The 18137-nt window shown below is 37.4% G+C and overlaps 1 protein-coding gene across 1 annotated transcript; it reads right to left on the bottom strand.

The window, feature by feature from the left end:
* Nucleotides 1-4902: 4902 nt before the first annotated feature.
* Nucleotides 4903-5682, bottom strand: LOC113771246. The gene has a single exon (XM_027315851.1). It carries the CDS (start codon nucleotides 5680-5682, stop codon nucleotides 4903-4905), a length of 780 nt encoding a protein of 259 aa, XP_027171652.1.
* Between the last annotated feature and the right edge of the window lie 12455 nt (nucleotides 5683-18137).

The raw sequence follows: 18137 nt of genomic DNA, 5'->3' as shown, positions 1-18137 counted from the left end.
GCCTAGGGTTTCTTAACCCAAATCAGTTTTTACCATCCACTCACCAAACAAATAAAACAAATCATCAAACACAACCATTACAATCTTCATAGCACAAAATTAGAGCTAACTAACTTGTTTAGCATGAAACCCTAATTAGGGCTCCTATGGCCGAATCATCAAGGCCCAAATTTAACCAAATTACTCCATAAAAACAAGTGATAAACACAAGTGAAACCATAATCAATCACAACTAACAACTATTATCATCATTTCCACCATTTCAAGTATCATCAACCACCTTTAACTTTGTATAGAAGCTTTCTTACCTCAAGATGAAGGTTGTATGATGGCTAAGAAACTCAAGCTAGTACCAAGATGGACTCTTTATGCCTCAAGATGAAAATCTATGGAAGAAATTTGGTTGAACTTAGCAAAATTCCCCTTGGTTTCTTCTTCTCCCTCTCACGGCTCCAACTCTCTCTCTCTTCCTCTTGTTTGTTTGTTTTGTTTTGTCATACAATGACTTAGTTGTGTTTCCTATGACTTAATATGTGGTGCAAACCCACTTAGGAGAGATATTTATTAGCCAACCAATCACACAAAAGGACTTTATTTGCTTCTTAGCCCTTGTACTTCAATTTAACTTTTGTTCCACTCTTGCCCTTAAACCTTTACTTTTCTATCAATTTACTCCATAAGTTGTAAACTTAATCTAATCCAAACTCATTAATCTTCTTAGTTTCTCTACTAATCACCCTACCAACTTAATTCCCTATACTTAACCATGTTTAGCCATACCCAAATGCAAACATTACATACACTTTGTACCATGAATGAAATTAGTGTTTTAAAATTGAACTTAAGGTTTCTAATCAAATGAAAAACTTAATGGTTCACAATTTAGGGTTTTCTAACGTTGTAAATCAAACTAACACTTGTGAAAATTAATCAAATCATACGAGTAGCATTTCAAAAACATACGTTCATGTATTTCTAATCACATGAAATATAAACCCTTCATAAAAAGAAAACAAATTAAAGTTTCGAACGGTTCTAATTAGGGTTTTGTCGAAAACGAATATGTAAGAAAATTAAATAGACCTTAAAACTTCCTTTGCAACATAAATAAACCCTCACTCACATATTAATAAAATTAAGGACTAACCGGGGTCTTACAACTTCTCCCTCTTAAAACGATTTCGTTCTCGAAATTATTACCTTAATTCGTGAACAGAGCAGGGTGCTTTTTCCGCATGTCCTCTTCCACTTTCCAGGTGGCCTCCTCCACACCATGGTTCCTCCATAAGACCTTCACTAAAGGTATTTGCTTATTCCTCAACTCCTTTATCTTTTGATCCAAAATCTGTATCGGTTGCTCCTCATAGGTGAGGGTTTCGTCTAGCTCGACGTCCTCTGTGTGTAGGATGTGTGCAGGATCTGGATGATACTTCTTCAATAAAGAGATGTGAAAGACATTGTGGATTCGGGACATCTTTGCCGGTAACTCCAATTGATACGCCACTGTCCCGACTCGCCGTTGAATCCTATACGGCCCTATATATCAAGGCTTCAACTTCTTCCCTTTCTTGATCGCAATCGTTTCTCGAAGTGGTGTTACCTTGAGAAACACCATGTCTCTCTCTTCGAACTCCAGATCCTTTCTTCGGTGATCGGCGTAACTCTTTTGCCGACTCTGAGCCGTCTGTATCCTCTGGCGAATAATTTTAACTTTCTCTACTGCTTCTTCGATCCATGGCACTGTAGTTGAATCCAAAACCTTTCTTTCGCCGATTTCATCCCAAAAGATCGGGGAGCGACATTTACGTCCATATAGTGCTTCATATGGTGCCATTTGTATGGAGGAATGGTAACTATTATTGTATGCGAATTCTATCAATGTGAGGTGTTGGCTCCAATTTCCCCCAAAGTCCATTACACACGATCGGAGCATATTCTCAAGAGTTTGTATTGTTCGCTCTGATTGCCCATCTGTCTGAGGATGGTAGGCTGTGCTTAGATTGAGTTTAGAGCTTAAAGCCTCTTGCATTCTTTGCCAGAACCGTGACACGAATCGTGGATCTCGATCCGAAATTATACTCACTGGTACGCCATGTAGTCGTATAATTTCGTCCATATACATTTGAGCTAGCTTTTCTAGGGTATACTTCATGTTCACGGGTAGGAAGTGAGCTGATTTGGTTAAGCGGTCTACAATTACCCAAATGGCATCATGCCCCTTTTGTGTTCGCGGTAAACCGGATACGAAATCCATGGTAATGTGCTCCCATTTCCACTCTGGCACTTCTAACGGTTGAAGTAATCCTAATGGTTTTTGGTGCTCAACTTTTATTTGCTGATAGGTTAGACACTTTTGCACAAACTGAGCGATTTCTTTTTCCATGCCATCCCACCAGTACAAACTCTTTAAATCTTGATACATCTTCGTCGTACCAGGATGTACTGTGTACCGCGAGCGGTGAGCTTCTTCCAACAGCTCCTTCTTAATATCCGCATCCTGCGGTATAACCAACCGGTTTCTATACCTCAACATCCCATCCGAACCCACATTAAAGTCGGGTATCATTCCTTTCTCGACTTTTTCCTTCCACTTTAGCACCTGTGGGTCCTTCTTCTGAGCCTCTTTTATCCTAGGCAATAGCGTGAAAATCACCTGAATATTACTAAGCAACACTTTGTGTGGCTTAAGTTGAGGATTCCATTCCCCAACTTTTTCTAGTAGCTCCCACTCTTTCACCTGTAGACTAGATACTTGAACTTTTCGGCTAAGGGCATCCGCTACTACATTAGCCTTACCTGGATGGTACTTAATGGTGCAGTCATAATCCTCCAAGAATTCCATCCATCTCCACTATCTCAAATTCAGCTCTTTCTGCGAAAATAAATACTTGAGACTCTTATGGTCGGTGAAAATCTCAAAGGTTACTCCATATAAAAAATGTCGCCACTTCTGAAGAGCAAATACTACTGCCGCCAATTCCAAGTCGTGAGTCGAGTAGTTTTGCTCATGGGGTTTCAATTTCGGGATGCATAGGCTATCACTTGTCTATTTTGCATCAGTACACATCCCAAGCCCAACCGTGACGCATCCGTATATACTACAAAGCTGTCTTTTCCGTTGGGCAAAGTAAGAATTGGTGCAGAAGTTAATCACCGTTTTAGCTCTTGAAAACTGGTCTCACACTTTGAAGTCCAGATGAATTGATTGTGAATCTTAGTCAAGTCCGTCAGAGGTCCAGCTATCTTAGAAAAGTCCTTTATGAAGCGGCGATAGTATCCTGCAAGCCCTAAGAAACTTCTAACTTCAGTTGGACTCTCAGGCCGTTTCCATTCTGTAACGGCTTTCACCTTAGCGGGGTCCACCGCTATTCCATCCTTTGAAATCACGTGTCCAAGAAAAGACATCTTGTCCAACCAGAACTCACACTTACTAAATTTAGCATACAATTAGTGCTCCTTAAGAGTCTGTAGCACTAACCTCAAATGCCGTTCATGATCCTCACGAGTCTTCGAGTAGACCAGAATATCGTCAATAAACACCACAACAAATTGGTCTAGGTAAAGTTTGAAGACTCGGTGCATTAAATCCATAAATGCAGTTGGCGCATTCGTCAATCCAAAGGGCATGACTGCAAATTCAAAATGCCCATACCGTGAATTAAACGCGGTCTTAGGGATATCCTCCGTCCGGATCCTCAATTAATAATATCCCTGTCGAAGATCTAGCTTAGAAAATACAACTGCACCTTGCAGTTGGTCAAACAATTCATCAATCAATGGCAGGGGATATTTGTTCTTAATCGTGAGATTATTTAGTCCCCGATAATCAATGCACATCCGTAAACCTCCATCCTTTTTCTTTACAAATAGCACCGGGGCTCCCCAAGGAGATTCACTTTCCTGAATAAATCCTCGGTCCAACAATTCTTGTAACTGTGTTTTTAATTCCTACAGTTCCGCAGGAGCCATGCGGTAAGGGGTTTTCGATATTAGTTCCGCCCCTGGTTGCAGATCGATCTTAAATTTGATTTCTCTTTCCGACGGTAGTGAGGTCAACTCTTCGGGAAACATCTCGGGAAACTCACACACCACCGGCACATTTTCTACTTGTAATTGCTCTCCGGGAGTATTAATCAATATGGCCAAAAACTCTCGAGCACCCTTACTTAGCAATTTTCGGGCCCGAATCCCAGAAATAAAAGTGGTGGAGGCTAACTTCCCTCGTACATCTAATTGCAATGTAGGCTCACCCGGTATGTGAAAGTCAACCTTTTTCGTACTACAGTCTAGACGTGCATGATACTTAGCTAGCAAATCCATACCTAATATAAGATCATACCTCTTAAGTGCTAATTCTATTAAATTCACGGATAACTTTCGTTCCCCTATCCACACGTCACAACCTTTGTACATCATATTGGCAAGGATGCTCTTGTTGGTAATGGGAGTCTTTATTTCTAAATCATATGGTAACTTTTCTACTTTAATATCTATATGTGCCATGAATGCAGGACTCACAAAGGAATGAGTAGTACCAGAATCTATTAACACACTTGCGGTACGCCGAAATATAGAAAGCGTACTTTCGATGACTGCCGAAGGGTCAGTCACCTCCTGATGGTCCATGGCATAAATTCGCGCAAACACTTTCGGTCGGTTCCCTGCTACATTTGTTGGCTTTGACGTAGTCCCTTCTGCCCGAGAAGTGCTTCATTCGGTTTGCATATTCGGGCATTGTGCAATCAGGTGCTCCTTACTGCCACACTTAAAGCATCTCCTGACTACACTATTTTTCCAGCAATTATCGGCGGTATGATTGCCTCCGCAAAAACTACAGGTCTGTCTCGTTCCTGTAGTCGCCCCTCCTCTTTGGCCACTTCTCTGGGGCCTTCGCCCCGCTTGTCACCTTCCTGCAATTCGTTGGTTTGAAGTCCCCGCCGGTCGTGGACCTCCTGCTCCCCTACCCATTTTAGTGGGCGGCTCATTCCTCGAGCTTTGTCCAACATTAGAGTTTCCAGTGCACGGCTGTCTTCTCTTTTTATCATGAAAGGCCTTTACTTGACTCCGGGCTGTCTCAATCCTCTGCGCTTTTTCTAACGCCTGACTAAAAGTATTCAACTGAGCAGCCGTCAACGCCTCTTGGATCTCAACATTCAACCCTTGAACAAAGCGGCGGATCCGCTTTTGCTCCGTTAGCACCAAATCTGGAGCAAAATGAGACAATTTAGTGAATTGGGTCTCGTATTCTGCAACACTTAACGCCCCTTGGCGCAGGCGAATGAAATCATCCTCCCGTTTCTCCTGTACCATCGGCGGAAGATATTTCTCATTAAATTCCCTGGTAAAGTTAATCCAGGTCCAAGGGGTCCGCTCTCGTTCCCATTTGGCTTTCACCACATTCCACCATGCCCGAGCTGGCCCTTCGAATTGAAAGGTAGAATACGATACTTGTCGCTCCTCCGTATACCCCAAGGCGGCAAAAATATCCAGCAGACGCTCCAACCAGCCCTCCGCCACATCAGGGTTGGGTCCTCCTATGAATTTAGGGGGTGCACATTTTTGAAATCGCTCTAAAGCGCGGTCCACCCCCTCATGGTTCCCCCTACTACTCCCAGGGTTTTCGGAGTTATTTCCCTGACTCTGGCCCTGTTGGGCGACCATTTGCTTAAGTAAATCAGCCATTCGCTGGATGGCTGTAGTTACCTGATTATTTTCAGGTTCGTTTTCTCCCTCGAGATCTCGACCTCGCCCTCTACCTTGTTTTCGACTACCGGAGTCCTTTTTTTTTTAAGTTCAAAAGCTATAAAAGAAAATGGAAATGAATCACAAAAACATGGAACACAAAACATTTCGTAAAACATGGAGCAAAAGCATATATATACCAGCCAAAATAATATGTACACACATATACAAGTGCACGCCAAAACTATACAAGTTACCCGACATCCGGTCGGAGCAAAACCCATTATATACAAGAGCACCTCGGCTCTCAAAAACGAGCGGATCAAGTCCAGATACAAAAGATGGATAAGTAGAACAAAAGTCACATAGACGGCCCTAAAGCGTCTCCCCTAGGGGCCCAGTCCCCAACCGAGCCCAAAGTATCAACATCCTCCATCGGCTCCGGGCCTGTGGCCCTGGGTGGCGCCTCCGCGACCACATCTAACGCAATCTTACAGTCGGCTATCACGCCCCGGACCCGCTCCCGCAGCTGCCTCTTCATGGCAAAGAGGTGCAGGTGCGTGTCGTGTAACTGACGACGGAAGGAATCCGTCCTCTCCTTCTCGTCTCTAAGCCTCTCCTCCATCTCCCTAAGATGCATAACCTGGCCATGAGTCACTCCCCTGGCCTCATCAAGTTGCTTGGTCAGGCGATCAACTGCCTTCCCCAGGCAGCGTCTCTCGTCGTCCACCGCCAGGACGACCTCATTTGGGTAGCCATAGGTGATACGACACTCACAAGGTCGGTGCGACATCCGACCAAAGGGTGAATATAGAGTGTAGGGCTCCCCCGGCCTCTTCTGGTAACGGATCACTCGTCTACGCGTTACCCGGTTCACCGGGCCCCCCGCGCTGGGAGGTCTCAGTCCCGGTCCTGGTCCTATGTCGTTAGGTCCCGCACCACTCAAACTGCCCGGATCCATACCTACAAAATTTTAATTTGTTAAATGAATATAGCATTTCAGCTTAAAATATAGCATTCATCTTAAAAAAAATATAGCATTCATCTTAAACGAATCCAATCTGCCTAGTGCCTATCGCATATGCCTCGATTACCCAAGTTCTCTAACCTAGGCGGCTCTGATACCACCTGTGACGACCCCACCGTGCCCAGAGGCGTACCAAAGAGTTTGGCGGACCGCCTGCCTAACTCGCGCCAGGACTCGAAAATGAAACGTAAACAACAAAAAAAAACTAAATACCAAAAGATACTATTCACATTTATACATCTCTAAAAAGTACCATCTTCAAGATGTACATCTTCAAAAGGGACATTCCAGTCCACTACATCACACAAAACGAGAACGAAAACCACAAAGTAGACTCTAAACCGAGTCCTAACCCTATCTATAAGAAAAAAGAAAAACATCCTAGAAAGTCCAACTAGTATAATTACAAAGGTACATTCTAAGGGTATAACTCTCGTGAAGTGTGATCTCCGCGTACGACCCCTGTTAAGGAAATAACAAAGGAGAACAGGTAAGCCTAAAACTTAGTAAGCAAGCAGGGAAAAATGGTAATTTTGCGTCAAGTCAGACATTTACGCCACAAATATATCAAATTAAAAGCAAAAGTAACAAAACAATTCAAGGATACGGATTGGCTCCAAAGCCAAGTCATTCGCCATGCGTGATCACCTGTCGACCCTCCGTCGACCACAAGAAATGGTCCGTAGAACTCCACTTTCTTCCTCCAACCACCTAACGCCCACTCTGGCTAGTATCCCCACACACACAAATGGCTCGAGCTTCGAATCATATTCAAATTGTATTCACAAAGTTGGTAATCTTAAGGATAGCTTGGACTAACTTCGACCAAGCCCTAACTGGCTCGAATAGTCCGTCTAGCCTTTAGATCGGGCCCACACATGGTTCCACATCACACACACACAAAAAGTCATCCCAAGCCACATGCTTCAGGGATTCAGTCCCAACACAGTTCATATATCATGGTTCATATCAATTGCAAGTATAAATTAGGGTTTAGGTCGAGTGAGATAAAGTACACGCTCGCCTAAGTACCCTTATATCACATACAATTCACATTGGCGGCATTTAACACATAATCGTCCCAGTTACTTACTTAGAGTACAAAAGTAGGCAAAAACGGCACTTGGTCCAACTCGACCGTCAGTGGGTCCCGCCGTCTCCGAGCACCTCGTCACCGACTGTGACAGAAGGTTGAGTCATAATATTACTCAAATAGGTATAAAATAACATACAAATAAGTAACACAGCAAATGCGACCCATGCGCGCGTGGAAACGGAAAACGGAAACGGAAATGGAAACGGAAACGGAAACGGCAACGTGTCCGTTTTGGCATCTAGAACTGTTTTGAACACAATGTAGGCTATGAGTGTCATATCAAGACGTATGAGATATTGTTACGAAGCTAAGGAGAAAGGCTATAACTTTCATGAAGACACTTAAATCTAGTTTAGAACGAAAACAAGTCAAAGGTATGACACAAGGTGCTAAATTCTTGCACGTTTGGATGGCGGACAGGGTCTAGTGGAAGAGCCATAACTCACAGCTCGCAGATCCAAATCAAGAAATTCCAAAAGCATTGGAAAGCTAAGACATAAGGAAAAAACCTTTATGTTTTGGCCAATACTTGGATCAACTCAGAACAGAACGAAAAAGGAGTGCCAAAGTACCCGTCAGAACTGTCTAGTGTTCCAGGCAGTTCTGACATACGATCTTGTTTTGGCTATAACCGGAGCTACGAAACTCGGATTTGGACGCACTTTATATCGATCTGAATCCGAAACAAAGCTCTACATTTCTTATAAAGAAACCAACACCCAGTTCCATTGCTATCCATGCGAACTGAGCATGGTCAGTAGCTAAGTCACAAAACGTGACTAAACCCGAATTTGAAAGCTGAGTGAAGGTTTTGGCTATAACTCAATCTACACACCCCCGTTTGACCTGAAATTTTGTAGGCAGACAAAGGACTCCAAAAGCTACAACTTTCATGTTTTAGGCAAGCCTTGAATCCATGTGGAACATACAGAAACAATGGGGCCAAAACCGAAATTCTGGGCTGCCCTGTTTTTCTGATTTGAATGGTTTCGCGCGCTTCGAACGCATGATCCGTTTTTTTTTTTGTTTATCATGCAAGATTTCCAGTCAAATGAACACCAAATACACACCCTTGAACCATCTCTTATGTAGCCTTCTAACGCTCCAAAATTGCACCAATAAATTCTCTAAAATTAACCAAACACTAACCACACTTTCTAACTTAACTTCACATGTACCTATTAACTTAATCTAACCATTAGTGCATCAAACCCCAACCAAGCTAACCCAAACCAAACTAATACTCCTTTCTTTAGCCTAGGGTTTCTTAGCCCAAATCAGTTTTTACCATCCACTCACCAAACAAATAAAACAAATCATCAAACACAACCATTACAATCTTCATAGCACAAAATTAGAGCTAACTAACTTGTTTAGCATGAAACCCTAATTAGGGCTCCTATGGCCGAATCATCAAGGCCCAAATTTAACCAAATTACTCCATAAAAACAAGTGATAAACACAAGTGAAACCATAATCAATCACAACTAACAACTATTATCATCATTTCCACCATTTCAAGTATCATCAACCACCTTTAACTTTGTATAGAAGCTTTCTTACCTCAAGATGAAGGTTGTATGATGGCTAAGAAACTCAAGCTAGCACCAAGATGGACTCTTTATGCCTCGAGATGAAAATCTATGGAAGAAATTTGGTTGAACTTAGCAAAATTCCCCTTGGTTTCTTCTTCTTCCTCTCACGGCTCCAACTCTCTCTCTCTTCCTCTTGTTTGTTTGTTTTGTTTTGTCATACAATGACTTAGTTGTGTTTCCTATGACTTAATATGTGGTGCAAACCCACTTAGGAGAGATATTTATTAGCCAACCAATCACACAAAAGGACTTTATTTGCTTCTTAGCCCTTGTACTTCAATTTAACTTTTGTTCCACTCTTGCCCTTAAACCTTTACTTTTCTATCAATTTACTCCATAAGTTGTAAACTTAATCTAATCCAAACTCATTAATCTTCTTAGTTTCTCTACTAATCACCCTACCAACTTAATTCCCTATACTTAACCATGTTTAACCATACCCAAATGCAAACATTACATACACTTTGTACCATGAATGAAATTAGGGTTTTAAAATTCAACTTAAGGTTTCTAATCAAATGAAAAACTTAATGGTTCACAATTTAGGGTTTTCTAACGTTGTAAATCAAACTAACACTTGTGAAAATTAATCAAATCATACGAGCAGCATTTCAAAAACATACGTTCATGTATTTCTAATCACATGAAATATAAACCCTTCATAAAAAAAAAAAATTAATGTTTCGAACGGTTCTAATTAGGGTTTTGTCGAAAACGAATATGTAAGAAAATTAAATAGACCTTAAAACTTCCTTTGCAACATAAATAAACCCTCGCTCACATATTAATAAAATTAAGGACTAACCGGGGTCTTACAGCCCAAGTCTAAATGCTCCAGATATTCCAAATTACCAGTGACTTGGAAAGCTTCCAATGAAGTTATTGCCATTGAAATCGATGTATATATGTATGGGTAATTAATCCAACAATTAGAAATTTCTCTTGATAGAGAATTCACTTGAAAATTTAGACATGTAAGATCTGGTTTTCCATTCTTCACTTCACACAAAAAGTGAGAAACACCTCCTGAAAACAAATGGTTGGAAAGCTCTAAGTATGTGGTAAATGAGAAATTAATTGTGGTAGTAGGCTGTTGGATCTATATGACTATAGTGTACATGTAAACCTTCAACAATTTCAGAGATATTTGAGCTCTTACTGTGAAGTTGATTGTGAGAAAGGTTCACAGATATTGTAGATGAGTTGAATAACCAAGGAAGAATAGTATTTGAAATTCCCATAGAGGACAAATCCAAATAATAAAGTTTCTTTTATGATTGCGCCATAGGAAATTAAGAACCTAGCTTCCAGGGACCCAATCCAAGTCCTTTATAGGCATGAGGATTCCAAGTTGCCCTTACCTTTGAGGTCAAGAGTTTTAGATGCATAAAAATGCTTTAAACTTGTCAGATTGTTAAGTAGACTTTCACTCACGAAGCCTTCTATGAAATTTTCGTTGATAAAAAGGTATTCAAGTTTGGAAAATTGCCCAAGACTTTCAGGAAGGATTCCAGTGAGTTTGTTTGTACTTATAACAAATGCTCCAAGGATGACAGATTTTCCAAAATTTGATGGAATTAAACAAGATAGAGCATTATCACAAAGCAAAAGATATTTTAGATTGATATGGTTGCCAACAGTGCCAGGAATTGGATCACTCAAGTAATTACTACTTGTATCAAATGTAATGAAGTCCTTTCAATGTGATTAACTCACTTGGTAAAAAGAAGCAAAGGTTGTTATGAGGTAGATCAAGATTTTGAAGGTTGGAAATGTTGGCAATAGAGCTTGCCATATAACCTTGAAAGTCATTGGGGCCAAGATCAAGTGAAATTAGGACAGTTAGAAGTGGATAATAGGATTGAGAGAAAGGTAGAGAAGGTATTATTAAATAGATCCAAAGATGTAAGGGATCTCCATTTCAAAGTTCCATCAGGGAATGTGCCTTCGAATTGATTTGACGCAAGGTTGAGAGAAACTAGGTTATTAAGATTAAAAACCTCATTTGGTAGTGAACCATTCTGAGTGTTTGCAGAAAGATCCAAGTGTTTGAGAGAAGTCCAGTTCCAAGGATCTCTGAGCCATGGAACTTCAAACACGTCCCAAATTAAATCAAGAGAAACAAGAGCATTAAGACCAAAAATTCATCTAGGGACGGAGTGTCCAAAATAATTTCTAGAAAGATAGAAGAAAAATTGGTGTGGACTGACAGTTGAGAAATTTGAATAAGGTGACAAGAAGACAAGTGTAACTACACTAAAGAAGGGATCCTTAATTACCTCTAGCAAATTAGATGCTGTACTAAAGTTCACATAAATCTAGGTGCTCTAAGTTAGAGAGACCAGCGAACTTTAGCAAGTTGTGAGATTGGAGAGGAGATCGAAGCTCTCCACCAACACTTGAAGTGCATAAACTTGATAGGTTTCCAAGTAGGGAACCATACCTTGAAATACAGCTCCGAATAAATTTAGATACCTTAGATTTTTGAGCGACCCTAAGAATTTTGGGATTCGAATTCCACTGAAATTGTTTTGACTTAGATCAAGGTAAAGCAATTGAGTCAAATCTTGGCAGATATTACTACTTATGGTGATTTGGAAATGTACCATGTACCTCGGGAATGCTTCTGGTGAAGAAGTTACTGCCCAAACGGAGATGCCTGAGGTAGGTTAACTGATAAACGTCCACCAGCAAAGCACCTCGAGATTATTCAGGCAAATGAGCTCCGGGGGAAAGGTGAGGTTGAACATATTGTTGGCTTAGGTAGCGGAGACTGCAGATGGAGGAGATTTCATGAGGGATGTGACAACAGAACTGGTTGGCATGCAGGGAGAGGTTGAGGAATAAGCGGAGATGGCCAACATCAGGGGAAAGGGTCCCGGTGGGATTAAGCCTGAAAATGTCATGAGCAGTCTGGTGACGGCCACCAGACCAGGAACGATCACTAGTGGAGGGCAATGTTTTAAAAGGGAAGCCGCGTATGGGCGTAAGTCTCACAAATTTTGATTTTTTAAATATATAATAATACAACAAAATTACAATATAACTCCAACTCAACTCATACATTAGTGAAATCATGTTATTAAAAAGTAGTTATATTTTGGGATAAAAAAGGAAACAAATATAGGAAACAAATCATGAATGCTTTTATTTAGTATTTTTCCTAAACTATTTTCAAAGAGAAAATAAATGAAATTATTTTTCAAAATTATTAAATAATAATAAGGACAGGAAAAGAGATAAAAAAGATAAAATACTAAAATCAAAATTCAAAATAATGAAAAGAAAAATATACAAAAATGCCCAAATGCCCAACGCCTTAAACACTTGGATGTTCGCCCCATTCAAACGTTCTAGGGCATTTGGGGCTCGTCACGCCCAGGGTTCGGCCCGAAACTCGCCCCCAAAAATGCTTTTTAAATTAGTGGTGGAGGCATTCCAGGATGATAAAGAAGATTATCGGTCGTCGGTAATGGCAGATTTTATGGAGAGTAATGCCTTGTATTCTGGCATTCAGGGTGTTGTTGCAGCAAAGGCAGAATGGAGTAAGAAAAACTGAAAAAGATGAGGAGAGCAAAACGCATTTTCAGTTTGCGCATTAGGGTGTTTTGTATGTGTGGGAAGTGTGGGCTGGGGAAGTGTAGAACAAGAAGAGTTTGACTTGATCATATACGTCAGGTAGGGTTGCAAACGAGTCGACTCCATTCGAGTTTTGATCTAATTAAATCGACTCTTAACTTAATTTGATCAAAGTCGAGAGCTACCAATCTAAAACTCATACTAGAACTCGAAAAAATTAAAATTAATTATTTTATTTTTTAAAAAATGAATAAAATAAAATTTTTTCTTAATAAATAATTAAAAATTAGGGATCTATATATGTAATTTTATTATTAATATACATATATATATATAAACTCGAACTCATGAGTTGGGTTTAATATTTTGAACTCGATCATAAGTTCGATTTGGCCAACTCGAGTTCAACTCAGGCTCAATATTGATCTTTGACTCAAGTGGCTCAATTCATTTGCAGCCCAAACGTCAGGTTACATTGACAAGATGACAAAGGAAACGATTGAAACTCGAGTTTTGTTTCTTATTTATGATTCGAGGTCATGAAGTAGTAGGCCTAGGCATTTGAGTGGAATTTACATTGGAATTTGATTTGGATGACAATGTATTCATTTCTTGGTTCATTCGTGACAAAATAGAACTCGTACTGTGACTTTTTGCTACTCCATTTGATAAGCATATTTAAGGAATACGGGAAAGCACCCCAAAGAACCCCAAAAAAAAAAAAAATTTCTTGTTCTCTTTCACTTTTTCAAGTTCATATTTTTAGATAGTATCCCACTGAGAAAACTAAACTTTCATGATTCAGAAGTCAGATTTTCACCCATAACTATTGACATTTTTAATTTGTTTCAGCCTCGGGAATGATTTCAGACAATTTAGGAACGAAAGTACATAAGCATAAATTTCACAAATTAAACTGAGTATTGGGATTGAGGGAGAGGTAGGTTCTTTTGTGTCCCTTTTTTTTGTGTATATTATGTTGTTTAGTTTAGTGCCAAATATTGGTCCAGGATGTTAAAACCATCTTTCTAAGCAAAGATGCTAGGATTTAACTCTTATGCTGTCTTTGAAGCACGCATGTGGTAAGATTTTTGTTGTAACATTATACTAAAATTAGTAAAGCCAGAAAATAAGAAGGAAACATAAGAGTTGTTTTATTTATTCTGTTTTTATAAATATCAATAATAGTACTAAAATAGTGTAATAGAAATTGGTTTTTAAGAGTTCGAACGTCTTGCCTTAAAACCATCCATTGAGTTGAGAAATTAGTTACATACATGCACACCTTTTTTTCCTCAAAATACTTTTTTTTCCTTTGTTGCAAGTGTGACGATCTTGTTTGGATTGCTATTTTTATGATTTTTATAGAAAAAATATATTATAGCAATTTGATATATATGAGATAAAAGGTGATTGAAAAATATGTTAAAAAAAATTTTTGGACAAAAAACCATAATCCAAACACTTTTACAAGACAATTACAATTTTGATACCAATGTACGTTGGAGGGGTGGGCAAAAATGGTCCCTTTTTGTGTGTATTTTATGCAAAAAAAAAAAAAAAAGTAGTCCCAAAGTTTGAAAGATGAACCAATTTGGACCCTTATGATTTGGACACAATTAATCTAGTTCCTGATTTTCACAAATTTAATTATGGGTAGATTTCTATATACCTCCCTCGGTGGTTTCGCATTATACCACTTATTCCCTTTTGTTCAATAGTATCATTCATTTTCTCTATATGTTATGTAGAATGAAAAAAAAGACGTAAAAGCAATTTCGATTATATTAAGGGATAATTTCAGAAACCTCCCCTAAGGTTTCTGATGATTTTACTAGCCTCCCCCGAAATATGTAATTTACCTCCCTTAGTAGAATTGTGTACCCAATTACTTATATCACATGGGGAGGAATTACTCATGTACCCTAAGAGACTATGTCTTATAATAGAAACTAATATCTAACAATTAAGTAATTAGAGCACTAATTAACTATAAGTAACTAATTAATGAAAATAACTATTAAAAATTTCTTTAATGTTGAATAGTGACTTGCAATTATAAAGTAAGGCCAATTGATATACCAAATGGTACTATTTTGTGATTGAAAGAACTTGACAATGATCAAAAATCAATTATACACAATGTCAGGAGTTTTGGTAAATGAAAAAACACAGGGCAAAAGAAGATTGTTCATGAAAAAATTTTCTTTAAAACTCTTAAAACTATAATAGTTGTCAAGTAATTTCATGGAAATAAAGGAAAAGAAGGGAAAATAAAGGCAAAATTCAAAAAAAAATTTCTATTCAAAATCACAAAAATTATAGTAAAACCTAATGTTAAGAGCGATAAGTAGTCTGTTTTACTGAGTCTTGTGATCATTAGTATAGTTTTATTGTTTATTTGTATTGTCTAATGTATTGAATGTGAACTTTTTGAATAGTAAAATATGTGTATTAATTGTTTCTAACTTTTAATTATTTTCATTCATTTACTAATACAACTTATATATATGTATAAGGGGTATTTATGAGATAAAAATTTCATCTTTCTCCTCAAAGTATTTTAAATGTTATTTTTTCTGATTTGGATTAATTTGTTACTAAAATCTTAATCTTATGGGAGGTTTGTATTATTTTGCAAACCTCAAGGGAGGTAGTGAAATTGTCAAAAATCTCAGGGGAAGTTTCTGAATTTATCCCTCATATTAATTGTCGCTTGAGCTTTCTGAATTTATCCCTCATATTAATTGACTCAAACATGTTTCAAAAACGCGTGTGAGGCATGAAATATAGAATATCCACTCAACCCTACAGTGATGATTTCATATTCCACCACGTGATCTTCCTATGATTTTAGGTAAAATGGCTAGGATCTTATTATATTTCATATTTAAATAAGAACTTAATTGAAATTTTAGCGACCGCCGTTACTAGATTGCTTCGAATCAATTTTACATGTAAAACTATAGGGGATAAGTATATGTTAAAACATAACTAGTGGATTGATTATGTGGTCGAAGGCGAAACAAATAGGGGGTAAATAATAATTTACAATTCAATTAATGTAACACAACCAACCCAACATGGTTGTAACTAGTGTTTAGCTAATTTGATAATTAGCTCTCAAATGGCACTTGTGAATTCTTAAAAAGGTGCTTACACCAAGGCTATTGATTGAATTAGGGACTAGATTCCTCTTCATTGAATTGGAGAGAACTTCTCTATTAATAAAATTAATTTAGAACTTTTATTTTTGAAAGTTAGCACCATTTATAATGTACTTCATCACTAGTAGTTATATACAAAAATTGGTTTGAACAACAAAGTGTAGGTCAAAATCCTAGCAAAATTTGTGATGATGAATAATAAGAGACTAAATATTTGAAACAAAAGTGAGATTTTAGTCAATTCTCCGAAAATTGGGGACCAAACTCACAATTCTCCCCTTGCTTTTATAGTACTACAAGTCTACAAGGGTTAGTATTAAGTAGATGTGTCAAAATAGGTGATTTGGGCGGGTTTGGATTGGATAAAATAGGTAATGGGTATAAGTGAATAAGTCAAAAAATGAATTGGGTAAACCAATTACCTATTTATAACCCATTTATTTTAACTTTTTATAAATTCATTTAAATTCATTTTTGCAAACTAAGTTATTAATTTATACCATCATTTGCACTCATCATTAGTTTTAAATATTTACTTATAATGCGCAATAAACCTAATTATCAATTATTTTTTCATCCGTACTCTATGTCGTAAAATTACATACTATTTAATAATTAAACAATAAGAATATAAAAAGTTGAACTAAGTACTATAAAAATTAACATAAAAACTTAATCCAAAAATTTTGAACCTTTAGCATTTTTTCATGTGTAAATTTAAAATTTCATTTTGAAAAATTAAGAAAAGAGGCTAAAATTTGTGATAAATTGGTAATGCTGAAAAATGAGCAAGTTAACAAACTGAGAGAAAATAAAATGATAAGATAAAACCAACAAATAATAATAATAATAATGAAATAAAAGTAGTTAACATCATGACAAAATGAAAAATTTGAAAAAAAAAGTGGGGGAAGAGAGGAGGTTTGGGAGAAGACAATTCTAAATGGGTTAATTGGGTTTGATGGGTTAACCAATAATACGCATTTATATCCATATGCAAAAATTTGGACGGGTATGGATAAATTTAATTAAATGAATTTATTTGACAGCTGTAATATTAAGCGAAGAGAAATTGTATGCAAATAAAAAGATTGATAAAAGTCAGAATCTTATCTGCACAAGGCAAAGCAAAGGTAATATTCATGACAATTCAATGAAAGAAACTCGATATTTATAGTTCCACATGTATTTTAAATCTTTCGTGTCAATGTAAACTGCGTTTGTCCTTAACGGTTCACCATTTTATTCCACATCAACTTAAAATCTGGAAACCTTTTATAGCCTTTATCCATTATCCAAAAAAAATTTAATTAGTAAAAAAAATTACATTAACTAAAATTTCCTTTAGTGATTAACAAGATAGAGAGTGATTAAAAAATGAAAAAGATAGAAAGTGATTAAAACTCTCACAAATTTTTACCTAAATTGATCTCTCACGAACATCAAGCTCGATTCTTAAATCACCGAAAGTACCTCAACTCTCACAAATTTTTAATATCACCGAAATTGCTTTCAACAACTGGTTGAATCACAATAAAGACATGCATGAGAGCCTTCTATTTGTTTTAGAGCATGTGATTGGGTAGTAGCAACAAAGTTATTCCTAAAACACTTCCTGAGGCATTGCATTATTTTTCTTCAATTTTTTCGATATTTATTTCTTTTTAAAGGCATTCTCCCATGATTTAGAGTCGATGGGATTTTACAATTTCTAATAAAAAGAGATTCAAAGGGATTTGATAGAGCAATTGAAAACCTATTTATCAATAGCTGATGAAAGATATCATGTTATATCGACATATCAAAAATTATAATATAAAAAACATAAATTATAACTAATTTATTTTTCTCGATTTTAGAAAAAAATTTTCTCCCATCTTGTACCCTTAAAATTGTTGAGTGCTTTTATAGAATAGTGTTTTTCATATAGTTTAACACAACTTACAAAAAAAAAAAAATCTTTGTGAAATACAAAATACAATTATTAAAAA

This window comes from Coffea eugenioides, chromosome 1, assembly GCF_003713205.1.
Source record: "Coffea eugenioides isolate CCC68of chromosome 1, Ceug_1.0, whole genome shotgun sequence".
Taxonomy (NCBI): Eukaryota; Viridiplantae; Streptophyta; class Magnoliopsida; order Gentianales; family Rubiaceae; genus Coffea; species Coffea eugenioides.
This window is presented reverse-complemented; position numbering and strand designations above follow the sequence as displayed.

Excerpts from the sequence above, each read along its gene's own strand:
- LOC113771246 (XM_027315851.1), bottom strand. The coding sequence starts at position 5,682 with ATGGCTGATTTACTTAAGCAAATGGTCGCCCAACAGGGCCAGAGTCAG.